Source organism: Pseudonaja textilis, chromosome 3 (assembly GCF_049901715.1).
Source record: "Pseudonaja textilis isolate UNSWEBS1 chromosome 3, rPseTex1.2, whole genome shotgun sequence".
NCBI lineage: Eukaryota > Metazoa > Chordata > Lepidosauria > Squamata > Elapidae > Pseudonaja > Pseudonaja textilis.
Window position 1 is genome coordinate 153,669,506 of NC_141992.1, and position 27,101 is coordinate 153,696,606.

General features: G+C 36.9%; 2 protein-coding genes across 4 annotated transcripts in view; one reads left to right on the forward strand and one right to left on the reverse strand.

The window, feature by feature from the left end:
• ENOSF1 (enolase superfamily member 1) overlaps positions 1 to 21,274 on the forward strand; it is a 29,575-nt gene extending 8,301 nt beyond the window's left edge. Inside the window, exons 7-17 of one of the 3 annotated variants that reach the window (XM_087931146.1) lie at positions 693 to 731; positions 1,001 to 1,083; positions 2,766 to 2,800; positions 4,939 to 5,026; positions 5,754 to 5,888; positions 6,343 to 6,384; positions 9,227 to 9,356; positions 9,737 to 9,836; positions 10,440 to 10,521; positions 11,081 to 11,188; positions 21,112 to 21,274. In XM_087931146.1, the coding sequence (XP_087787272.1) occupies positions 693 to 731; positions 1,001 to 1,083; positions 2,766 to 2,800; positions 4,939 to 5,026; positions 5,754 to 5,888; positions 6,343 to 6,384; positions 9,227 to 9,356; positions 9,737 to 9,836; positions 10,440 to 10,521; positions 11,081 to 11,173 (827 nt within the window). In that variant the 3' untranslated portion in view covers positions 11,174 to 11,188; positions 21,112 to 21,274. Of the gene's footprint in view, positions 1 to 692; positions 732 to 1,000; positions 1,084 to 2,765; positions 2,801 to 4,938; positions 5,027 to 5,753; positions 5,889 to 6,342; positions 6,385 to 9,226; positions 9,357 to 9,736; positions 9,837 to 10,439; positions 10,522 to 11,080; positions 11,485 to 14,757; positions 14,832 to 21,111 lie in introns of those variants that run through there. The other 2 variants (XM_087931145.1, XM_026699340.2) reach the window with 2 other exon arrangements.
• TYMS (thymidylate synthetase) lies at positions 13,673 to 23,038 on the reverse strand. The gene is made up of 7 exons (XM_026699342.2): positions 22,769 to 23,038; positions 21,320 to 21,393; positions 18,829 to 19,003; positions 16,693 to 16,794; positions 16,351 to 16,526; positions 14,907 to 14,978; positions 13,673 to 14,058 (listed from the first exon to the last, which is right to left on the reverse strand). The coding sequence occupies exons 1-7, from the start codon at positions 22,971 to 22,973 to the stop codon at positions 13,921 to 13,923; spliced, it is 942 nt and encodes a 313-aa protein (XP_026555127.1). The 5' UTR covers positions 22,974 to 23,038; the 3' UTR covers positions 13,673 to 13,920.
• Between the last annotated feature and the right edge of the window lie 4,063 nt (positions 23,039 to 27,101).

A 27,101-nucleotide genomic window follows, 5' to 3' on the forward strand; every position in this document is an offset into this window, starting at 1 on the left:
TAATAGGCCTCAAAATTCAAGCTCTTTTATCTTACTCGGGGGATATTCTTGAACTTTTAAATGTATTAATTAAATACTGCAGTTCTTACTGTATATATTTCATCATGTTCCCCTTTGATCACCTTAAATATTCCAGTTCAGTAGCAGCATTTGAAAGATGATACTTGCAGTCTTGACATTTTGGGGTCTGTTTGTGTACCAAACTAGCCAAAACCAAATATCTCAATCAATAATGATATAGTAACTCAGCAACTTTTACAGCCCTTGTAGAATGGCTTTCTGTATTATTTATGTTTTGCAAGTGAAATGAAGGGCTGAAGTTAAAAAATACTGCTTCAGTGGACTTAAAACTGATCACCTTTTGCATGGGAACTCTGTTTCATAGGCTAGGCGCTCTTAACTTCATTGCTATGCCTACTGTACATGGAATGTCAACCTTCAGATAATTAGGCAACAGAAGATAATTGTTAAGTACTTGCTACATCTAGCAGTCATTTGGATATTTGCAACCTAGAAATGATAGCCCTTCTTGGTGCTTCAGGGAAATTCACAAGCTTTTTCATTGTACAAGTCTATCTGTGCAAAATTATCTGTATTCTTTTTTTTCTCTCTAATAGGTCATATTTACAAACCAAACAAAATTAATGATCTGTTTTGGATCTGATTTACACTTTATTTTTTCATTTCACTAGCGATTCTTCAAAGTGGTTTGGCAGGAAAGAAAGAACGGGGTAAGCACAAACATATTTATTTCCTTGTCAAATCAATAATTTAATTAATGGATTATTATGTATCTTAAGATGGTCTTAGGATGTTAAAAAAATAACATCCACCTCCTGAGAAAGTAATGATACTTTTTTGCAGCCCTATTTTTTTGTGAAAACCAAGGGTTTGATTTTTCAGAATTATTTTCTGAATTATTGCCATATCACATTCTGGGGAAGGGTTTTCCAGGGTATGAAATAATATTTAATGCTTGCATCATTTTATATATTTGTAGAAGAACAAATGTTAAAATATGGCTACCCAGCTTATACCACATCATGTGCCTGGCTAGGTTATCCAGACCACTGCCTAAAGCAGGTTTGTTTTTTCCAGATTATTCTCATTTCAGCTTTGAGATGCACAAATATGCCAGTTCGGTTTATAACCAAATTAACACTGCGGGGGAAGTTTTGAAAGCAAGCTTTATTCTAAATGGTCACATGTACCCTTGGTTGGCTTGGATGTGTTGGAGATGGATTATCTCTGGTCTGTTATTGTACATGGCATGACATCTTTGGAGCAGAATGTCCACCTAAGAAAGAGATTACATGAATTCGTTCTGGCATGGTCAGAAGCAAATAGCCCCAAACCAGACTAATCTGTTACCATGTAGGGTAATAGTTCCTCCCACTAAAAAAGAGAATCCTATAATCTACTGCATTGCCCAGGCAAGAAGAAAAAGCAGTAGAATTCGATCTCGCTACAGGTAGTCCCTGATTTACAACTATAGTTGGGACCAGAATTTCCATTGTTAAGTAATATGCCATGTGACTGCTTTGGTCAACAACCATAATCCCAGCAATTCTGATTATGGTTGCTAAGCAATCTTGCGGTGAGTAAGCAGATACAATCCCAGGTAAGGCTTGCAAAGAGATTGGAGAACAGCCTGGGAGGCTTCATTCAGGAGCTGAAAATCCAAGCAGCATTTTCAGCCCCTTATTGAAGAGAGAGTCACATGCAATCTCCACTAGCCCTGCCAGGGTTTCCCTCCCTGCCTGAGGTATCCTATGGTCATTATCTTATTACATTGCTTCTCCACTCTCTGTTGGGATTTTGGCTCAAATCTTAAGTATCCGAGCTCCAGTTCTGCACCAGAGGAGTTCAGCTTCAGTCAGCTGTTATCTCAGCCAGTCCCTAGAGACAAGAGGCTGTCCTTTTGGCAGGCAGCAATAACTTGCAGCCTTCTTTGCCAGCTTCACATTGACTTTTTGGGGAAGCTTGCCAAAAAGATTGCAAATGATGGTCACGGGTGCTTGGCAACTGGCTGTAAGTGCAAACACATTGCCAATGTGACCCTCATAAGTCTGGGCCGTTATTAAACAAATAGTCATACACTGAAGACTACCTGTATTACTTGCTTTGACACCTAGGACTGGCTAAAATTCTTTCAAAGCAGCTTCATTAGTTGTCATAGTAACGTTAAGTTATCAGAAATCTGCATTGCCAAATCCTGCCTTTGCCACTTTCAGTTCTAGCATTTGCCAAGAGAAGCTTAACTAATTCTATTTATTTGTCTCCTTTGATTGCCTTGCTTAGGATAGGCCGAGTTTGTGAAATAAATCATATTCCTTTTACAGTTCTATGTATGTACCCTATTTCTGCTTGCAACAGGGATGAAGATATTAGCCTCCCTACTCTTGGATTGTAACTGCTACTTCCACTTACACCTCTTGTTTTTTAAACAAGAGTTCTTATCAAGACTTCTCTAATGGTTGTCCTTCAAATGACTTGGCTGAGCCACAGACCAGTCATCCCAGTCATTAGGCTTGCAAGTTGGGGTAGGTGCCATCGGATGAAAATTGGTTAGAAAAGGCCAAGTGACCAATGAATCTTAAAAGCCAATATTCAAGAAAGCATTAACATAGTTCACTTATGAAATATTTTTCTGCAGAAACTATATTGCTTTTAAAAAACCTAAATATACATTATGCACGCACGTATATAAGTATATGTATAGCTTATACTTGCTAGAGATCTGACTGATGTCATTTGCTTGGCAGCTATGCACTGAAGCTCTGAAGGATGGATGGACCAGGTACAGTAGTGTTTTTCTTGTGCATGCTTCTAAGCACAGCAGAAGATGCTGAGAGATATGGTGGGTAATCCTGCAGCTGACTGGTCCTGGGTCTTATCACTGTCACCTTAAACACTACACTACATTGTGGCTCTCTTTCTGAAGTTGATAGGATATGCAACAGTGCTTCTTATAATTTTACCAGGAGTACTTTTTACAATGAACTGCAGAAATTCTGCTTTTTGAAAATGGTATATCACAAGTAATACCTCTTTATTCCATTCCCCCACCATTTTTTGGCAGCAGATATATTATTCTCTTCAAGGTTTTCCACAAATGCAGCTACCCACAGTCCATAATCGTTTGGTGAACTGGTATCACTGAATGTATACTTGAACTGGTTTCTTCCTTAGTCCTGTCCCATGACAAGTACAGCTCTCTAGCTTTAACTACCCCAAATTGCTGGTACAGAAAGATCAAGTGGATGATTGTCTTCCTATCCAAAGCAGATTATCCACACCATTGAGTAACATACCCACATATCCTTGTGGATAAGCCAACTCTCAACATTTTTTTTTATCAAAATACCATGGAAAGGTCAGCTGTGAATAAGCTGACCTACATTTTTCATGGTATTTTGATGAAAGATTTGGGAATTGGCTTAACCATGGATGGGTTTATATGTGAGAACATGCAGGGTATATGAGTACTTTAGAAAACTATGTACTCATTGGTAAGCTCATCCACACATAAGCCAAATCCAGTTTTTGGCTTAATGAGAGGATATATGGTGTATTAACAAGTACAGAAGCATTATATACATCTGTAGGTTTGTCATCCACACAATACCCTTTAGTTTGTGAAGAGCCTATTACAGAAAGTAAATCTGCTGAGTTAGGGCTCTGGATGGCAACTCTATGTTGACTCAGCTCATTGAGTCAGTAGAATGGCAAAATATAACAAATGTTTTCCCAATATTTATACGGAGAAAAACATGCTAGAGGTACCACTAGCTGAGTTTGATTTACAGTTTTGTTCTTGTTGAATTCCTAAAGCTAAGTAGGCATCTTAAGAGTTTAGGTTCAATTCATTAACATGCTTTGGGTATCAACCTCTCTTCCTGCCAGTGTTCTCCCCCTTCCCCTCTCTTCTTTATGGACACAGTGAGTTGGTATTCTTTGCTCAGATTTTATTAGGGACTAACAGCACTGAGTCCTTTCAGATCTTTATAAAGATTTGAGCTAGGATGCCAAGCGGCATCAAACCAACCTTGGCTGACCTCAAGATACACAGCTTTGGACCTCATTCATTCTTGGATGGCTCAAGGATGTAGTGCAGCAATTCTCAATCTCAGTAACTTTAAGATGTGTACACTTTAATTCCCAGAATTCCCAAGCTACTGACTGGGAAATTCCTGAAGTTGAAGTTCATACATCGTAAAGGTGCTGAAGTTGAGAAACACTGATCTAACGCGCTGCATTGCCTAGGCAGGCAGAAAAAGCCATAGAACTTGAACGTTGATTTGAAGTTGAGAAACACTACTACAGATGTTAAAGAAAAGAAACTTCTTAAAAATGATATACTTCCCATGGTGTTTTCATGGCCATGTAGTCATCAGGAATTAAAGCTCAAGTTGGGCAAGTAAGGATTTGAGGATCTTAGGATACTTCCTTTAATGTTTGTTTGAAGAATCATTTTACTAGGCATGTTTTACAGTGCCTGGATCACTGGCCCCCAACCTTTTGGGCACCAGGGACCAGTTCCATGGGGAGAGGTTGTTCCACAGTCAGGAGGGGGCATGGTTTCGCATGCTGCCTGTGTCTCGCAGATGGGGCTTCCCTTGTTTGCACAGGCCAGTTTTGGGCATGGCACAGACCGGAGGTTATGGACTTCTGGCCTGGATGGATTGGGAAAGGATTTGCAGGAGTTCAAAATGTCCATAAACGAATCCTCACGTAATGTCAAATTCCTTGAATTTTAGAAAATTTAGAAATCTTACTTGAGCCCAGCCTCAATGGAACTTCCCCACTCATTTTTGCCCCCCCTGATAATATTGATAATATGGAATGATACAAGCGAATGTTTTTCTACAGTAAAATTGTCATAGGTTTGTCAGTTATTGAGAAATAGCTCATATTTGACTACAAATGTGTGCTTAGGTTCAAAGTGAAAGTCGGAAAAGATCTCCAGGATGACATTCGGAGATGCAAACTTGTTAGAGAAATGATTGGTCCTGAAAATATACTGGTATGTATGTACATTTGTATGATGCCAAATAGGTTATATATTAGAACTAGCTTGATACCCAAGCTTCACTACAAAACTATGTGGTCGGGCTTTCTTAGTGAGCACCTAGAAGCCAAGCGGAACGTATGTGCCAAATTTCAAGTTTTTAGGCTTTACGGTTCTGGAGATTTTGTGATGATGCATGACTGATATTTTGTTTTATATATATAGATTTGAAAAATAGAAAAAAAAGCTTACTAAAAATGGATTAGTCAGATTTTCTTTTTAGTGCCATGAATTTTTTAGAATTATTTAGGAGTTATAGAGCAATTTGATTTTAGTCTCAACGTTCTTGCTAAATGTAATCTTGTTTTTTTAAAAAATAAAATGAAATAAAAATAACAGTAACACTTTTTCAAAATAAATTTTCAGTGTTATTAGCCAGCAGATACCATGTCATTTAGGGCAGGGGTCTCCAACCTTGGCAACTTTAAGCCTGGAGGACTTCAACTCCCAGAATGCCCCAGCAAAGCTGGCTGGGGTTATTCTGGGAGTTGAAGTCCTCCAGGCTTAAAGTTGCCAAGGTTGGAGACCCCTGCCCTAAATGACATGGTATCTGCTGGCTAATAACACTGAAAATTTCTTAGCAGTAGGGAACTTGTCTTCAGCCTATGTCATTTTACATCTGTCTTAATGTTATAGTTACAGGAACAGCATCATCCTGAATTTAAATTGTATTTATTCCTAGTTGTTGGATGCTAACCAAAGATGGGAGGTGGGAGAAGCCATAGACTGGGTCACTGAACTAGCTGAGTTCAAACCGCTATGGATTGAGGAACCAACTTCTCCTGATGATATTCTGGGTCATGCAACAATTGCTAAGGTAAGAGACATTGTTTCAGTTAAGACTTGTTATTCATCACCATGTTGATTTATTGGCTGGAGAGCTACATTGGAACTTCAGAATTCTAGCAAAAGTTATTAACATCTGCCTAGTAAGAGATTCTTTCACATACTCAACATGTATTCCATTAAATTTTAATGATTTTCATATTTTTTAGTCTATAATAAAAGCCTGAAATGTATTTTCATACATGAGCTGGTCAATTTTGTGAATCATAAATATTTAATATACTGTATTTGTATCTAACATCCCAAAAACCTATATAATCAACTAACTGATTAATTTCGAAGCAAAAAATACTAGCAGTTCTATTGATGCGTTCAACTTTCTTCTAATTGTATAATATGGACAAATTGTAGAAATGGCATTTTGATTATATGTTGTGAATAACTATATTTGAACATGCTTAAAAACCTGTGGTTTTTTTTTTTAGGCATTAGCACCATTAGGGATTGGTGTTGCAACAGGAGAACAAGTAAGTTTATTTACTAAACCTTAATTATATATTTGGGACATTGACAAGATAACTTTCTGATACCTCACCATAGCTTTTTTAAACCTACATTTGTCTTGAATTCTGTGGCAAATTTTGTTCTGATAGTTCTGATAAAATCAGGAGATTGCTACTACTTGGTGCCATTATATATTAAAGAAAAAAATAAGTATTGACTAAACCATGTTTTTATGTGTGGGCATTTTAAATACCATTCAGTTTAATTAACTTTAAAATATGGATAAGTTTCTCAGAAATGAGATAATTACCATATACTTGATCTGTACTCATTGTTGACTAGTTAGATCTGTCATTAGAAGTCTGATAGATGGGAATGGCTGAAATATTTCCTTGAGAGAAGGGGCTGATCCCCATGACTTCAAAAAAGTCTCTTTCCAGACCCAGCTGATTTGAACAGCTCTGTATCCTATTAGTTCCTATCAGTTGAAATTAGCTTAATTTTAACAACATCCCCATCCCCTTTATGATTAAATATAGGAATACTGTAATATTGTGCAATGACAATTGAGTACAGTAGGGGGCAGCACTTGACCAACCTTGGCTAATCTCAAATGTTCTGAGGAGTTTTGGGTGGGAAATTTTACAGTTATAGTTACTTTTGCAGAAGACAACAGTAACAAATTACAGATTTTGTAACAAATTTTGGTAAATGTCTACATAGTCACTGAAAGTAAAGCTCCAGCAGGAGACACTACTTTTGCCATCATGATAGTGCATTTTTACAACGTTTTTTTAAATGACAAACATTTCCATATACGACTACACAGTATATGTATGTGATGGCATCGGTATTTAATCTATTTAAAAAGGAGTAAGCCCTACTGAACTCCAAGCTTAGTAGGTATGTACTCAGAATTGTATTAAATTCATGACTTGAACTTTCTTCGTTCTACCTTCTGGGTATATCTTGCAATGTCTATGTAGAATGTAAAACAAGAGGAAGCAGCAATAAAATTGCCCTTCAGCAAGCTATTTTTGTTTATCTTAAGATTCATATTTAGTCAAAGATTTATTTGGAAGTTATGATTGCTATCACAGTCAGCTAGATGTTTAAATTAGATTTTGCATTTTTATCCAGCTATTGCAGGGGTGTCATACTGGATTTCTTGGAGGGCCAGATCAACATTATAGTTGTCCTCCATGGACTTGTGGGCAGGGAGAGGAGACGGGACATATATATTCCTACCAGCCAAAATGGGGTAGGTCACTACAGGAGGGTGTCCAGATCAAAAATGGGGTGTGCGGGGGCTGCCTGTGGCCCACCGTGCCCCATTTTTGCTGGTCCCATTTTGGCCTGTGGTCCCCCAACATGCTGTTTTGGCTGGCAGGGTGCTGCAGGAGGACATCCAGGCCAAAAATGGGGCATGTGGGGGCCACTCATGGCCCCCTATACCCCGTTTTCACTAGCAGAGGTACCATGGGCTGGTCCTTTGCTATTTCCAGGCCAGCCCTGCAGGCCAGATCTAAGCACTTTCTGGGCGGGATCCAGCCTGAGGGCCTTGAGTTTGACACCTATTGACATCTGAGCTATTGAGTCTTCCTCAGGATATAGGCAGGTGTTTTTTATGGTATTAAAGCAGGATGTAAGCTGTTGCAGCAAGTAAAGCTGCTTTTGTGCAATTGATTGTTGGTGATTTTGTCAATGCCAGTGGTGTTCAAGTAGTGGTCAAGTAGTATTTTGAGATTGTACCTAAGAAACTTATTACTGTTGGTACTATCTGTTTTCTTTTCCCACAATTCTTCTGCTTCTGTTTGCAGACCTTTGTATTTTGGTATTTCCTCCAGATCTTTTTCTTCACTTCTGCTCTCTCCAGGCACTACAACATCCACTAGCCAAACTTTTTTTGTCTTTCTTATCAACAATTGTTCAGTCTTGGATATTGTGCAGTAAACGCTTCTCTGTTTGAATTCTAAAGTCACGGAACATTTCAGCTTCTTCAGTTCTGTTATCCTGCCTATTTTTTCCTTGCAGACAAATAGTATTTCTTGCAGATACAGATAATCCTTGATTTATGACCATAATAGAACCTGCCCGTTATAAATGTAAGTTGTAATGGTTTATAAAGCAGGTCATCTATGTGACCAACCTGATTTTACAACATTTTTGCAGTGGGTCATTAAAGAACCCATTACCACAAATCAGAAATAAATGCCAGTTTTCATTAAAAAAAATGTTGTGCATCACAGTCACATAACTATGGGATAGTGCAAATGGCCATAAATGTTGGCTGGTTGCCATGTGCCCAAAATGTAGTCATGGGGGTAGGGTAGCCAGTGGGGGTTGGAACTGGATTGTAAGTACCTTGGGAGGGGTCTGTTGTAACTTTAAATGGTCGCTAGGCAACTAGCCCTAAGTCAAGGACGATCTGTATTCCAATCTACCATGTCAATTTACATCTTGCTACTTTGTCATGCTTATTTTTATTGGAGTACCCATAAATGCACTTTTCTTTACACTGTTTATACCTTTAAGAAAAGGTCCATGTTCATTTTAATGTGCTTAAAACAGGGTTAATGATAGCTCAAAATGACTTTTAAATGGACTGGTTTAACCACTAGCATATCTCCATACTTTCGTATAACTAACTTGTTTTATGGAATACTATACTTTTAGAGAGTGGAAAGTATCACTTTCTATCCAGATATTTGGGAAGATATGCAGCAGCTGTAAGTTTTTGGAACATAAAGGGAGGCATATTCCGAATAAAATGCTCTAAATTACTGGGATTTTTCAAACATTTTTATAAAGCATTTTCTAATCATGCCGTGTTTTGACTTAAGAGAATGTTTTCATTATCTGCAGTGCCACAACAGAGTGATGTTCAAGCAGTTCCTGCAAGCTGAGGCTCTGAGCTACCTCCAGGTGGACAGTTGTAGGCTTGGAAGCGTCAATGAAATCTTGTCTGTATTGCTGATGGCCAAGAAGTTTAAAAGTAAGACTCCTGGAAATGCTGCGGTAACACTGAAAAGAGAAAGAACAGAAATGTTAAAAAACAGCGACACGCAAGAAGTAGCACATTTTGTAATTCCTTGTAGCTGATACACAGTATTTATTTTGAGAGTTTGGCTTCACCCAGAAGCCTGGTTTAAAAGCAAGCTCAGAGGTGTGAACTATGTATCAAAACAAATCACATATTTCTACAACAGTAATGAACAGCATGTGGCTTTCCAGATGCTAAGCTCCGATCTAGATAGTGTAAGCTATCATTTCATTCCCATTTATGGAGGGCCAGTTGGAAAAGATTATCTAGCCTAGGCGGGGATTTTGAGGAAAAAATATCAATAAATGTTACATCTTGCCCCCCCCCCCCAGTTCCAGTATGTCCTCATGCAGGCGGGGTCGGACTTTGTGAGTTGGTACAGCACTTAATAATATTTGACTACATTTCAGTATCTGGCAGCCTTGAAAATAGGTAAGATATTTTGTTGCTTCTTGTCGTATCTTGAAACACTTAAAGCAAGTACTGGTGTGTAGCTGTAATCAAGCTACAAAAATTAATTTCTGATTAGAGAAGATCCAGAATAAAGCTTTCTTTATATAACTTTGAAAATGTCTTTAAAATGGGTACAAGGTGGTATCTTACCAGCCGTAGCAAGTTCCATTCATCTGACTGATATCTACAGATAGTCCTCAACTTACGGCATAAAGAACCACTTGGAATTACAATGGGCCAGGACAGGTGCTTTATTCTCCTGTACCACTTTGAAGTGTCCTAGGGTCATATTATCATGATTTGTTTGCCCTTATGACCTCAGTGTTCACTTAATGACTGGTTTGCCCATGCCCATCATTCGATTAACTCCATTTTTGTTACAAAAGTCATAAAATTGGATCCAGTCATGGAGATGCCACAACTTAAGAACTGGAACACCTTAAAACCAAAACAGCCTATAATCCAAAATTCATTTCCAATTATAGTTATGAGTCAACCTGTATATTTTTATAGGTGAAATAGCAACCCTAAATAAATACAAGTGTGTTTGAATCGTAAATATGGTTTTTTTTTTCTTTTTAGGATGTGTGAATATGTAGACCACTTGCATGAACACTTCAAGTATCCTATAGTAATCATGAACGCATCTTACATGCCACCCCAGGTACTGCTTAAGTTCAATATTTAAACTATTTTCAGAGGTCTCGCCATGATTTTTTTTATATAAAAATGTAAGGCAGCAAGATTCAGTTCCAAGATTTCTTAGCATTCAAATTCTATTCCACACAATTCAAAACACTATCTATCAATTTGTGTCAGGCTGTTTCCTAAAGGATGTTCAAATGAGCTTTGTACATCTATATTTGCCTCATATCTTTATATATTAGTTACTAAAATACTTTCAACTACCTTGAAGCAAGTGGGAAGTTGAAACCTTCCATTTCACCATCAAATACAGTAGGGACTTCAACAGCTTACTTTCTTAGCCTAGCCTAATGTGAGGCAGTGGTTTTACAGAAAAAATGTCCCCGTTTGATTTTGAAGCAAAAATACATTAAATATTCCCTTCTATATAGCTTTCAAGAATTGTTGACAAATCAAATTTAATAAATGCATTTAATTCATATTATTATTAAAATATGTACATTAAACTAACCATACTGAGCACATACTAGTAGGGCATGTTTAGTTTTATATTTTTAAAGATGAATTTTTTCTTTCAGGAGGCTGGATATTCCTCTGAAATGAAAGAAGATTCTGTAAAGAAATACCAGTTTCCACAAGGAGAAATCTGGCAGAAATTCTTGTGTTCATAATGCAACGTAAAACAAGTAAATATTCCATTTTTTCCCAAATGAAGATAAAAATTTTTAAATTGATGTTATATTAAGATGCAAGTCAAATAAGTGCTTTTAGAAAGCTTCCTCTGTTCACACAAAACAAAAATAATTATATTGCCAATGAATGTCCTTGATCAGTTTAAAAATAGGAGGCTTTTAATAGCTAAGTTTAAAGAAATTAGATGATTCATCCTTCTTCAAGCTATTCCAGAACTACAGGATTATGTAATGGAAGATTGCACTTTAAAATGTATCTGCCAAGATTAAATGTTCCAAATAAAACTTAACTGCGTGTTGTGGTGCGATGTTTTCTAAGGTGGCTGTTCCTTATAGAAAATAAAGTTGAAAGCCTGAATCTAGACATTTAAATTCTGGCGAACATTTAACATAGAATAGCAATTGGACCAACAGTTTGGAAAGATGAGTGATGGCAGATCGTAGTCATTAAAACATACATCAATTTTTTTTGAAGACAAGTGAAAACAATTTATTCTTCTAGTCAGGAGTTTTGAAACCTCAATGGGAGTATCAGCAATAGATGATGAGCTAGATTTTGAGTTAACGGGCGCACTTGTAACTTGAATTCTTTCACAGAATGGCTCTACTGGAAAGGCACATTCTTGTTGGTAGGGTGATCAGTAGCAGAAATACCTAATTTCCTGAGATTGGATTGTCAGCTGTTCGTCTCTTATCACCCAAATTTATCTATTCCAGGCCAGAAAATTCTTAATAGAGAATATTTCTATACACTTGAAGGATATAGAAGTAGAGCTCATTAACAGAATCCCATTATTCTTATAAACTTGCTGTTTGAAGTTGAAATCATGCTCATTCTTTTTTTTTTTTTAATAATTTTTTTTTATTTTTTAATAACAAGATAAACATAAATAACAAAATAAACATAAACATACCACAAAAAACATAAAAAGATCCTTCTTACAGTGCGTCGATTGGTTTACTTTTTTTTGTGCATTCATTTCCTAGTCACGTATAATTATATTACATAATAGCTCATATTATCAATCAATATTTGTATAACCTAATATCATCACTAAAAAAAATCATTTATAATTTTGTTAATTCATATTTTAACGAGATAACTAGTTTGCTTAATTTATTTTGCAATAAATCATAAGATCATACCAAATCTACCTTAATGTTTTATAAAGATAATATTAAGAAAAAAAAAATTTTATGCTAAATCTGAATATTCTATCATTATGTTTTATTATCTAACCATTGATAAAAAAGATCCCAAACTTCATAAAATTGTTTATCTTCTTGTTCTCTGATTTCAAATGTCAATTTACTCATTTCAGCACAATCCAATATTTTCTTAATAATTTCTTCTTCTGATGGAGTTTTCTCACTCTTCCAGTTCTTAGCAAATACAATCCTAGCCGCTGTTAATATATTTACAATCAAATACTTCAAATTTTTATTATATATATCAGGTAAGATTCCCAATAAAAAAATCATTCTCATGCTCATTCTTGTCAATAAATAAAAAAACTAGAATATGAGGCTTTGTAGTATGTCCAATTTCAACATTGCTTTTAAATACCAAACATAAAAAAACTGGTAGGTAACAAAGAAAAATGTTGGGGCAATGGTGGGGTTCAAATATTGTTGCCACCAGTTTGGTGGGTGTGGTTTGGTGGGCATACTTTGCATGCACACGGGCACTAAAAACGCACTTTGCGCAGAGGCGTTTGCGCAGGCGCAGCAGTGTTCTAACTCGCCTCCTGCAAGGCAAGTCTGCGCGATCCTGGTTGCTTTAGCAGCTGCCGTGCAAAGCAGCTGCGCTTCAAATTCAGTGGATAAAGGTGAGTATGAGAGCCCGGGTGGCCGGGCCCAACAGCAGAGAACCAGTTCGGTCTCTACTGCTCATCGCTCCTACCAGCTCTCCAGAATTGGTCAAATACCACTACTGTGTTAGGGTAATGTCAAAAGACATCACAATATTCCAGCTTTCTTACTGGTCAAAGTAAGTACAGAATTAGTTTCACTTTGCAGTTAAAATGCACCTGAGATTAAGATGCTGCTAATCTGTAGCAAAAATGAAAATTCCCTTTAAATCGCAGGGAAATGCACAGAATTGTAAAGTTTGTGGCTTAACCAACAGACAGCTGATACTTTTAGAACCTGCCTTAATAATGCTCATCTGCTTCCACTGCTTGGAAAGAACAATGCAGCTTTTATGTAGTGCAGAAGCTATTCAATCTTATCTCAAATCTTACAGCTTAGTCTTTTGCACAAGTATACAACGGGACAGCCCTGTAAAACCAACAATCTGGGTAGTTCATTTTTTTTCCAGCCATTTTGGAAAACATCAGTAAAATTAGTCTATTTCATTTTAAAGTTGCTGACTGTCTACTTCTCCAAGCTGTTTGTTGATTTTTCTATTCTGCAGTGCTTTCTACTGGAACTTTGCCAGGTTAACTTGAAAAATGAGTGATGCAGTACATCTTTCCCTTAAGGTTTCAGCTAACATTTATTACAACACATATGATTTATTACATAATTCCAAACTACAGAAACCCTTTATATTCTCTGTACATGATACATATATAACAGTCTACTTCAAATTCAAGCTTCATATGAAAATGGAACATTTTTTTAAAAAAAAAACTGCTTTTGACCTTTTGAGTGATGTGAATACAAACAATGTTTAAATGCATTAACTCCAGGCTGAACATTAAAACAGTTGCAGAAAAAGTTAATCAGACAGCCATTTCCATTTTAATGGCTGGGTGTGGATGATAGTCTTCTATCTCAAAGTCATCTGCTCTGAAGTCATTGATGTTTTCAACTTTACGAAGAATTTTGAGCTTAGGGAAAGGTCTTGGTTGTCTCTGAAGCTGAAATTTAAAAATATATTACATGTTATAGAGTTCAATTAAATGTTGACTTGATTGCTTATTGAAGATGCTTTTTATTAGTAATTTATATAAGTTTTGATTTAAAACAGTAAACAAACTGTTTTATAGGGTAACATAATATATAATTGTACCTGAAGAAGTACCAGTAGCAATTCAGCAGCTGTAAAACTGCTACCCTATTAAATTGTAAGCCACTGCGTTTTGCAACAACTGAAGGTTCCAAGTGGTTTTCAAAGGTAGGACAAAGACAGCACATTGTAATAAAACAATCACAAAGTAATGGGGACATAAATGGAGCCAAACACTCCACCTGCTTTTCTCACAGTAGCCATTAATCCAGGATACCCATAAAGCTACAGAAAGTCACAGACAAGTTTCTTCCAAGGTAGCACAACCCTTTCCAGAGCTAGAAAAGAGATCAACTTTTGTTTATTTTGACCCACCCAGATCCCGATAGCAATACAGAAGACTCACTGTATCTCCTGTCTGAACTAGGCTAGAGATAGAAAAATATTATCCATGTAATGATTATGCTAACGTGTTATCTCTTCCAATTGCAGAGTTAAATAAGATAGGAAAATGCACCAAACTCTGCAGTAATCCAGCCCAACAGTTCTGCTCAATATTGACAAAACTATCAATTCAGGAAGAAGCAAAACTAACTCCTAATCTTTGTAGGTTTTCAGAGTGAATTGTTTTTCAAGCACTACTGACGGATTTAAAAGTTCTACTTCATCCAGGTCCTAATGGAAATAAGGAATATCAAATGCATCTAATGGTTTTAACGATATTAAAACAAAATGAGAGTAATCAACTGGTATATTTACCTGTATTTTCAAGGGTTCAATATGGTTTAAATATATATGAGCATCCCCTAATGTATGTATGAATTCACCAGGCTATATAAAAAAAAAGTATCATTTAGTGAAGAATAAACAGAAAAATAAATATGTTGCTAGACAAGCTTTTTTTTTCTGAATGTACTGATTGTCATTCTCTATACATCAGTTTGGTCATACTCTAAAAGTATATGTCTATGTTCTAACTTTGAGAACTAAGATTGCTTAGTCTTCCCTCATTTTACCATATACAGCAGGGATGTTAAACTCGCCTCATCACGTGACGTATCGGGACTCCCTTCGCTAAACCAGGCGGGGCGGAGCCAGCATGTGACACATCCGGCCCACAGGCCGTGAGTTTCACACCCCTGATATACAGCATTAACCAGGGAAGGTACATTGGGATAGGAGAACTCCCATCCAGGTGTTTATCTGACACATGGGGGGGGGGAAGGGTGGGACAGGATCATGCAATTCTCTCTTCAAGCTCTAAGTATAAGTAGAAATGTGATCATATTTTGTTCAATTCAAGTACAACTTTCTGAAACAGATCTTACCTGTTTGGGGAAAGAAGAACAGGCTCATTCAATCCCTATTTTGTTCAAATATGTCCCATTTAGGGGACCTAATTCTGTACCAATAAGGTTCAACTCCTTAACTACTAGATTCCTAGGACTGTGCATCTTCCTTTTTCTGAATCAAGTTTGAATGTTTGCGTGTGTATGGAGCAAGATGAATCCATAAATGTTCATTTTTTCCACCTCTACAATCCATCAGTTTGTCATGTATTTATTTTTGTTATTTCAGTTATTGCAAGTACTGCAGTGAATTTTGCAGATAAGCAAAAAAGTGTATAAGATATGTAATGTAATTCTGTCCTGTTATATAGGTGTGTCAATACTGCCAACGAGGCTTTTTCCTCCCATACCGCTCATCTTTATACATCTCCATGAACTGGAAGCAAATTCCTTCTGCATCTCACCAGTACTTAAGCCTCAGCATAAAAATTCTTCAAACTGAGGCAAGTGCCAGACATTGAATTTACTATTAAGTAAATAGAATGATCGGGTCTATCACTAAAGCACAAAACAATTTTCCATAAAGATTGGGAAGTACTCTGTACCCAATTATCCATAAATACATAATACAAAACTGTACCCCAATTACCATGTCTCTTACAGTAAGCATAGGAAATTGAGTTCAAATGGCTATACAATTTTCTCATGCTGGCTAAAGTTTTTCAAGTAGAAATACTAGAACATTTGCTGGTGCCGTTAAGCTCTCACTCTTCAGAGTAGTATAAAGTGCTGCCAGAATTGACCTCTCCCATTGTCTGTTTGGTAAAGTTCCACACCTTGGCAAACTGTTCACCCTAAGATTTGTTGATGTTTTTCCTTACTTCCCATGATAATAGTTTAAAAGATTAGGATACCTTCAGGCCTGTAACATGGGCAATCATTGAAGTAAGAAGTGAGTAACTAGCTATGTTGAAAGGTACACCCAGTCCCATGTCTGCAGAACGCTGATACAACTGACAAGAGAGTTCACCATTTAAAATGTAAAACTGGCAGAGAACATGACATGGAGGTAAAGCCATTGCAGAGAGATCTGAAAAAAACACACAAAAAAACAAATTTTGAAAAAGAATAAATAGCCCAAGAGAATGTTCATGCAACTATCCTGGATAGCTTTGTTTTCTAAGATTATTTTTTCCTAACAAGAGTTATCATGGACAACTACAATCTTTAATGACTCAGCATTAATCATAATATACCTTTAGGGTTCCAGGCACACATTATAATTCTTCTGTCATCTGGATTGTTTCTGATTGTATCAATTACTTGCTGTAGTTGGTCTACTCCTTGTCCTGTATAATCTACAAAAAAGTGAAGCCAAGCTTATTTATAATACTTTTCAATACAAGAACTAATCTCACTCTTAACAGTTGTTTAGCTCAGCGATCGCCAACTGGTGGGCTGTGAGAAAATTTTGGTGGGCCACAGAGAAATCTCACCCCAAGAGCACCCTCCCCCAAAGCAATTAATCCAGGCTGTGCAGAAACACAAGTGCCTGCGCTGCCCACATGGCCCGTGGGAACTTTCCCTGCCCACTCACTCCTTACCCGGTAAACTTGCCTGCTAAATTTCTATTTTTCCTTTTTCCGACCATCATCTGGTCTCTGTGCTGGGAGATTTAGATTAGCTAGGAAGCAGAAAATGGTTGGATTTCTTCCATTCCAGCTAGTCTTTAGATCTTCAGCTCTACTTTTAAGTATAGCCGGACCTCCCTTAGGACTGAAGGTTTGCTTGCAAGCAAATTCAGTGCAGACTCAAGGCAAGCAAATTTGAGAGACTGAGCTAGCTGATGGCAGGCAGGCAGGCAGATAGATAGATCATTGAATGATTCTGTGAGCAACTCAATCTGCCTGCTTTGCCTGATTTTGGGTAAAAGTTGCTCTTTTTTTATAAAAAATTCAATATTTACATGCATGGTGTGTTGTGAGTTAATTTTGTGAGATTGCTTGCTACCAAATTTTGAGTTTGCTTGTGAGCAAATTTTATGTGACAGACTGAGCTAGCCAGTGGCAGATAAGATAGATCTCTGAATGAATCTGTGATTCTGTGAGCAACTCAAATCTGCCTGCCCGCTTTACCTGATTTTCAATAAGTTGTTCTTTTTTTAAATAAAAAATTCAATATTTATATAAATATTTATATTTACATACAAGCCATGCCCAGCCAGTCACATGACCACCAAGCCACACCCACAAATTAGGCCACACGCACAGAACCAGTTAGTGGTCCCTGGGATCTAAAATTATGAGTTTGGTGGTCCCTGAGGTCCAAAAGGTTAGTGACCCCTGGTTTAGCTCATTTATTATGAGATTGTTCCACTAAAGACTTATTATGAGATTGTTCCACTACTTAAGAATCACAAGTTCCTTCTGGAAATGTCTACTAAATAAACCAAATAAGAAGCATCGGTCATCAGCACAAATATAACAGGGGCTGGAAAACAGAATACAAAATATATTTTTTATGATGTCATCTGATTAAAAGGCAGAAATGTAAGCCATTTAATAACTAGTGATAGCATAAATCCATTTTAATTCTAGGGGGAATTTGAGCTATTTATTAAAACTCCTACTCCATCTTGATCAAAGTACTTATTAACAGTAGATGTAAACAGTAGTTTACTCTAGCTTAAATGGGACAGTACCAACAATACATATATGTATTATTTACATAACTGACATGAAAATTAACTTTTAAAAATTACTTCCAATAACAAATTATTCAAATCTTGAAACAGAAATTTGCTTAATACATAACACAAAGATGTTATTTTATAGAGTTGATTCTAAACACGTGTTTGAGACACATAAATAGGAAAAACCTCTCAGCAAGTCTTTAAAGCAGTTGTGTCTTTTCATGTCCCCATGTACTTTAAATATAGGTCCTCATTTACTGATCATTTGTTTAGTACGGTTCCAAGTTACAATGCTAAATAATTTTTTTTTACAGCCTGAATATTACCTTCATAGCATTAGTAGGTGTTGTCCTGCCTGACCTGTATTTTCCCTTCCCCACCCTCGCAAACATAGATTGGAGACAAAACGTTTGCAAGAAAGTCAGCTATTTGTGTAGCAACCCACTGCTCCACGTCCACTGCTTGCAATCATACTGGTTTTGATGTATACAAGAGAGTAAGCAGCCACTCAAGCATTCCAAGCAGCAGAGTGGTTAGAAGGCAAACAAAAGCGAAAAAGAAACTGCTTCATTTAATTAGCCAGTCCTATTAGGGTAGTTAAATAAAGATTACCTGTACATTTTTGGAATCAAGCCAGTTTATCTCATAGTCTATTTTTATGGATACTTGAAACTGAAAACAAATATTCAGCCATGTTTACCTGTGTTCATATCTTTGTAGTCAGCTCCAAAATGTCTCCACTGGAAGCCATAAATAGGACCTAGGTCTCCTTCCTCTCTATTAAAAAATCCTTGTTTGTCTAAGAATTGCCGAGAACCATTGGCATCCCAAATCTTAACTCCCTTAGCAGAAAGCTCTTTTGCATTTGTAGAACCCTGTGGGTAATGAAAAAGAAATCATTTATCAGCAGTCAGCATAAACTCTTGAGACTTCTTGTAATTTTTTAAATTGTAGATACTTCCAAAGACTTGGGGAAGAAAACATCTCCCAACATTGATAAGATTATACAACCTATTGGTCAAAGATCCTCAGGCTGGTCTTGTGGTGTAAGAGTCATAACCTCATTGTGAACATCAAAAAGACCAAAGAATTGATTATAGACTTCAAAAGATGCAAAGCAGAGCCTCTCCCACTATATATCAATGGAGACTGTGTGGAAAGAGTTCATAGTTTTAAATTTCTAGGAACTCGTATTTCCGACCTTACTTGGTTGGTCCACACTATGGCCACTGCAAAGAAAGCCCAACAGTGCCTGCACTTTCTGAGGATGCTGAAAGAGTGGTTTGGGTGAGAAGTTGCTGGTTACTTTTTACCGGTCTACCATCGAGAGCATTTTGGCATACTGTGTAACGTGTGGTATGCTGGATGCTCTGCAGTGGATAAGAAGATGCTCCAGATTTATAAACACAGCACAAAAAAAAAAAATCAGTTACTCTCTTTCTTCTTTGGAAGAGATTGTGAAGATCAGACTCCTCTCTAGAACACTAAAAATCTCCAGACCGTTCTTATTCTGGACATTCATATTTTGATCTGTTACCATCAGGGAGGCGTTATAGGTGTCTTAAAATGAGGACTAATAGATTGAAAAAGTTTTTTTTCCCTAAGGCAGCAATTGTCTTGAATCAAATCGTGCATTTGTGATCTAGTCCTATTATTATAATTATTTTAATTTTTAAAACTCTGTGGTTGTGATGTGTTTGGGGCACTGTGCTAGAGTAGTTTTCAAATTTTATTGTATTTGTGGAATGCGATGACAATAAAGGTATTGTATTCTATTCTAATTGCTGCTAATGACAATTCAGTAAAGCAGTAAATATTCAGAATACCAGTTTCAATACTCAGATTGTCTAATATGACTTTCTATCATATATATGTTCCATTTTTACAGGTGCTTATAAATATTTCTATAAACAAGAAACACTTCAGTGGTTGTGAAGCTACAAAGTACATGTCCTTGACAGATCAATTTTATATTTTTCTTATTATACAAAGTTTATTGGATTTCTCCAAAATATGATTTTGCTTGTTACTTTGTACGCATTATATTTTCCAATTCTCTTATTTTACTATTTTAGGAATATTTTGTTAAAAATAACACCTATAATAATTTTAATATTACAGGCAAAAAAATTAAAACTGGTTCGAAATAAAAATAGGAAAATATTTTTGGTACACCTTATATTCAAAATATTTAGCAAGATTCAATATATTACTTTAATCCAAATTTTTAATAGTACTAGAATGCATTCATAGGTAATAGATTTTAATTAGACTAACCCTAAATTTGTTTCAGGCTCCAGTGAAATCTTCAGAGAACAATGAGTAGCATTTGAAGAATATTCCTCTTTAGCAATCTATTTTGATTGATTGATAAGCAAAATGGATAATCCCGTTGTTTGCCAGCGCTTAAAACTCACAAACCTCTTGCATGAAGACCACAGAACATGGCTTCCATGCAAACAGCAGTCATCTAGAGCGCATGTGGGCAATATCCTGTTTTCTCCTTAACCAGAGAGGTTCCAAGGAACTGGTCCTTGGAATAGGTTCCTTGGTTCTCTGCTTTAGTTGTTGACATTTCACAAAATTGTCTTCAATTGTCTCCTCCCCCAGAAGTCTGAAATATATTTCTCTTCTGGAGGTGAGACATGCATGTATCATATTTTAAAGAATTACCCTGGTAGACATGATACTTATCTGTCACTTCTTTCCAACCAAGACTCCAATGTATTCTTTTCAGGTTGCCCATTTTTGTGCCTCTATTTCTTGTTTGTTCCACAAAATTAGCTTTACTCTTGGTGATCTCCATTGATTTGTATTATTATATTTATTTTAACATATGCCTATTTTTTAAATTTAATAGTTTTAGATGTTATGTACTGCTATATAGTGGGGTATTTTTGTCTAAAAGCTATAACAGAAATTTGTTGATTATGTTGAATAATTATTAGCTCCATGTTTCTACCATCCCTTTGGTGATTTGTAGGCTGTTACATCTCGCCCAGAACTCTTCTATCCAGATCTCTGCAGGCTTGCAGTAGAAAACTAACGTGCCTCATCTCTATCCTCTCTGAATAATTTATTGCTGAATTAATATTGAACTATTATTTGTGCTTATAATAAATCTCAAACCTTTTTATTTATTTCAATGGGTCTAATCAAAATTTGACTGAAACCATTAGTATGCATTATACCTTGATAAACCAAAGTAGTTCTTCAAGTACTCCTTTCCAGAATACTCTTTTAGTTGTTAACAATGGAAAACCATCTGAAAGTCAAAAAAAATTAAGAGATATTGGGTTATATTCTGCACATTTTCTAAAGTGAATTAGTACATCCTTTGGAGCCATTAAACATAATTCAGATAAATATTTAATCAGTTTGTCATATCAAAATACTAGCATTTAGTATTCAGACTTTTGGTTTTTTAATCAAAGGACAGGAGAAGTGCTTCCAGACTTGCAAGATTCTGCTATTATAAACTTACAATAAAGATACTGTCACTACTTATGACTTTAGTATCTTCCTCAAAAAGCTGTCAGTCATGGAAGCTGGAGCCCTTGGGTGGGCACTGGGTGACCTTGAACCAGCCACTATCCTAGCCCAGACTATCTTACAGGGCTGCTTCTTGTGAGGGAAGTACAGGTGGTCCTCGACTTAAAACTGTTCCTTAGTAAATGTTACAACGGAACTAAAAAAAGTGACTTATGACCGCTTTTCTGGGCTCGTGTGATCCTTTTTGTGACCTTTTGACAAGCAAAGTCAATGGAGAAGCCAAATTCACCTAACAGCCTTGTTACCAATAATTGCTGGGATTCACTTAACAAATGGGGCAAAATTCACTTAACTGTCTTGCTTAACAACATAAATTTTGGGCTCAGTTGTGGTCCTAAGTCAGATTACCTTTTTAAGCACTTCCTTAAACCATATATTCTACCAAGAAAAAAAAAAGGCTGGCTATAAATCCAATAAATACATAACTGAAACAAATTTTGGGGGTACCACTTGGGGAAAAATCACCTATTTTCTCCATCCTTCCTGTTTTGAGACAAGTTAGTGCCTGAGACAAATTATTCATTAGTGACACTTTAGTGCTCCTCAGCAATGAATTTTGGACCTAATTCGTACCCAATTAGGCAGAACTAGAGTTACGAATTGGATATGGAAATCTGGAGACCGAGATGGGGGTCAGTCTCAAAATCTTCTGGTGTCTCCTCTGGCTTCATCACCATTTCTTTCTTGCTCACAGATTATAAAAGGGCCAGGGGCTTCCTTTTTAATGCGCGTTGTTCTTTTATTTATTAGAATTCAGGGGTCTCCAACCTTGGCGACTTTAAGCCTGGTGGACTTCAACTCCCCGAATTCCCCAGCCAGCTTGCTGGCTGGGGAATTCTGGGAATTGAAGTCCACCAGGCTTAAAGTCGCCAAGGTTGGAGACCCCCTGTATTACATTATCCTCCGAGGCGAATTCGGTGTCCTTTAAAGTCTCCCGAGAAGGGACTAGACGATTTCACCATTTCTGAGGCTCCAAGACTAGCGCCAAAGCGTCAGAAACGGCAACGGTTTCCCGCCCACCCCCGAATTCCTCAAAAGAAAGCCCCAGGCGGACGTAGCCGAAGGTGGGGCGGGGGGCTGAACTTCACCTCGGAGGTTGTACCGCGCCTGCAGCCCGAAGATGGACAGCGTCCCTGTCCCGGTCCGATCTTCTTTTTTGTGTCCGAAGCGCAGGATCTGCTCGACTTGCTGGAGATACTGGATCTCTTCGTGACATGGGGAAGTGCTGGAGGCGGCGCGGGTCTTTTCCTGGGGGAGCTCGGGGCTCTCTTGCACGCCCAGCTCGGCCGGCATCGCGAGGCAGCAACAGGCTTCTGCTCGGCGCGGCTTTCTTGGCGGGACCGAAATTCTAACGTTAAACTTGGCGCGTTCCCCGCCCATCTTCCGGTAAGCCAATCGGAGGAAGCCCAGGAGTGCGTTTGCCCCGAGACTGGATTGTTATTGGCTGATCGTCCAGTTCCTCAGGGTTCGAGTCCCACCTACTGTTGTGAATAGAGTTTGAGTGACATGTGCTTCCTCTCCATTCCCATTTTGGAGGAGGAGGAGGAGGAACGGGGAAGGAGGGCCAGTATGAGGAAGGTCTCAGCCGGAGGCGAGCGCCTTGCTTGCTCTATTTTTTTTAACAAATCAAGCTAACAAATATAGCAAAATATTGTTTTCCAGAATATACCAATTGACTCAAGTTACTGACTGCATTTTCAGGCTATAAGATTTATGGCAGCTGCTTGCGTTTCGGCTATTTTAATTCTCAACCCATTCTAAAGTGGGTTATACTTTTACAAGGCTAAAACGTAAAGGTTGTGGTTTTCATTCCAGGTCTGAATCTGCTTGTTGCAAACTACAAACTTACTTATTTTCTAGTTTACTTTATTGTCATTGTACCTCGTACAACGAAATTAAATACACAATCTTCACATTCTATACATTGAATTAAAAACCCCTGACATTGCATTAATATTGCACTATACAGTAGAATTCAATAGAGTTACTGCCCTGCTATTTAAAAAATATTTTAAATAATATTTATTTAAAAAACAGCAGGGCCACTGACAATCTAATTTTAATAGCACTTAGGGAAGCAATCGAGGACCTGTATACTGCACAAGTCAAAAATAGGGCTGTGAAAATATTTACAGACCCCTCACATCCCAGACATAAACTGTTTCAACTCCTTCCATCAAAACGACGCTATAGAGCACTGCGCACCAGAACAACTAGACACAAGAACAGTTTTTCCCCTGAAAGCCATCACTCTACTAAAGAAATAATTCCCTCAACATTGTTCAACTATTTACAAAGTGTACACTACTATTACTGTTAATCATCTCACCTCTCCTTATCACCCATCCCCTCCCACTTGACTGTTTCCTAGTATGATTTGATTATTGATTGTACCCTATGACTATCATTAAGTGTTGTATGTTATGATTCTTGATTCTTAACGATTGTACCTTTTCTTTATGTATACTGAGAGTATTTACACCAAGACAAATTCCTTGTGTGTCCAATCACACTTGTGTGTCCAATCACACTCTCCACTGTACGTGGAGAGGAATTTATTAACAGAACAGTCAGATTTAGATCTAGGCAATCCAGCACACACAATTGTTTCACTAAATGCCATTCTAAAGTGAAATGTATAGCCAAAAAATAAGTGTCTATATATCCTTTATAAGGTTTAATGCAGCATTTGGCTCCATAAATAAAAATACATTGTGAAAAAATCTAGTCAAATTAAACATGGAAGCCAGAATTATAACTGAAGAAGCTTCTTGGATGAGAAACATTTTCAAGCTAATTTAAAAAAATAAGTCAAGTTGCCTTTTGGAAAAAGTACTTTTGGGACAGCCATGACCTGGATGCTTATGCAGATACTTGTAGCACAGTCCATATTGAAGCAAATAGTTCATTTACACAGAAAATAACCACTTCTAAATTGTCAGGCAAGCATGTATTATATATTCAAATGTTCTTTCATTAAGTAAATGCTTTTTCGGAATTTTTCCACTCCTCAGATACTTAAAGATCTTTATGAAATGTATTAACATCCTTTTATATGCAGGCTATATTTTTGATGGCACATGCTGAAGTAGGCCTGAAGTAGGCCTGGAAATAACAGAATAAGAATTGGAAGGGACCTTAGAGGTGTTCTAGTTCAACCTCCTGCTCAAGCAAAAGACCCTATACCAGGGCTGTCCAACTCGTGGCCTTGGGTCAGGTGCATCATGCATTGGCCATGCCCAGTTTAGCAAAGGGAGAAAAAGTTGTGCTACGTTAACACGACAACACCGTGACGATGCAAGTTTGACACTCCTGCCCTATACCATTCCTGAAAAATGGCTCTACAATCCCTTCTTAAAAACCTTCAATGATCCACAATGTCTGGAGCAGAAGTGGCATTCAGCAGGTTCTGACCAGTTCTGAAGAACTGGTAGCAGAAATTTTGAGTAGTTCAGAGAACCGGCAAATACTATCTTTGACTGGAGATTTTACAGTATCCTTCCCCTGCCACGCCCACCAAGCCACACCCACAGAACCGGTAGTAAAAAAAATTGAATCTCACACTGGTCTGGAGGCAATTACACATTAATTAATTCTTACTGACAGGAAATTTCTACTTAGTTAGCTCCTTGATAAGTTTCCATCCATTATTTATTGTCCTATTCTCAGGTGCTCTGGAGTATAAGTTGATCCCTTTTCTCTGTGATAACCCTCAACTATTGGAAGACAGCTACCATGCTGCTACCATGTCACCCCTAGTCCTTCGTTAGATTAGATATACCTAGTTCCTACAACTGTCTATCATATGTTTTAATGTCCAGCCCCCTAATCATCTTTATTGCTGTTCACTACAGAAACTATGTACTGTATCTAACCCTTTAATTATAGTTATTTAATAACTATAAAGTGGTATTTGGCAAGAGCTGCATCATATAAAACTGATACTTGAATGGGAAACCCACAGAATGAATTAACTCTTTTTCATATTTAAGGGAGGTTTTTAGTGACAAAAGTCTATGAACAAGGCACTTCAAAGGAAGCTCCACAAAAGTGGCAGCTCATTCAAAGAGTTTAATTAATTATAGATTATAAGAAGACATCCAGATTATAAGAAGACTAGAAATAGCAATAAAGTTTTCCATTTCTGTAATAAGGCGAAGTTAGTAGATTCAGAATCACAACTTTTAATAGTTTATAGTCCAACTATGCGAATTAATATATAAAATGGAAATTTAGTGTTTTCTAATTAAAGAATATTGTAATATGTTTTCTCCTAAGATTAATACATACTTTTAAAGTCTCTTTCTACAAGGAGCTCAATGAACTGATTTTTAAAGGTTCTACATAGTATGTAATAACTATATCAGTACAAAATACCACATATAACATGTATTTAAAAATATTTAAAAACATGTATATGTATATGTATTAAACTCAATGGCAAAAATAGGTTGTTAGAAAATCATATTTAGCGCTAATATGAATGGCTTCTCTTCGGGTTAAACGAAGAATAGGCTGCTGTTCTAATTCATATCAACATCACAGATTTTGTTATAAACTATTTATCTAATCGTATTAGTGGGTCTTTGCTTATTAAACTCTAATGTCTTTTTCTCTATGGAATCGCAACCTCTTGCCTTGTCTATATGCATCAAAAAATAAACACTAGGGGGTGCATTAGACATTACTGTTGAAAAAAGAATAGACTACTTTCTTGTTGTGTGCTAGACTTATCGATGTTTATTTGTTATATTTAAATCTAAAAATAAATCCAAAATATTGTTGTAAAGCATTCCTTAAAAATCCAATTCATATATGTTTAAAGTGGCAACCCTTATATACTTATGGTGTTTAGTATAACAGGTAGAATTTTTATATCTGTTCCCTTTATATAGCTGTTGTTTGAAATGTGGCATCTCTAACAAAAACGTACCAAGAATATTTTATCAGCATATTTAGAGGCATGTATGGCAGGTGTCTGCAACCACTTATAGGGTCAAAAAATAGTAGGAGAAATAAAAACAAAAAGTAAATTTCATTTCATTTACATTCTTCTTTTTCTGTTACCTTTGAAATCTCTGGACTGAACCACAAATCTTATGGGGCTGCATATACTTCTCAACAAAAAAGAGCTGTGGGTAGAGGTGAAGATTTTCTTGATGGTTTTCATTGCTTCAGTTCTCAACAAATGGCCTTTGTAATTGGATAAGTTGTGCCTGTCAATACCACAAAAAATAAAGTATACGCTTCCATGTGTCGACTTCTTATATGTATGTGAAAGATTACTTGGACCATAAGAGGCAATTTTAAACAAGTTACCTATTAACACTAATAAGTTATTCTAATTTTATTCTCATGGTGGGAAATGTAAGGTAGTTGTTGTGGTTAGCCGGCAACAGATGCAGACAGCTGAGGAGAGCG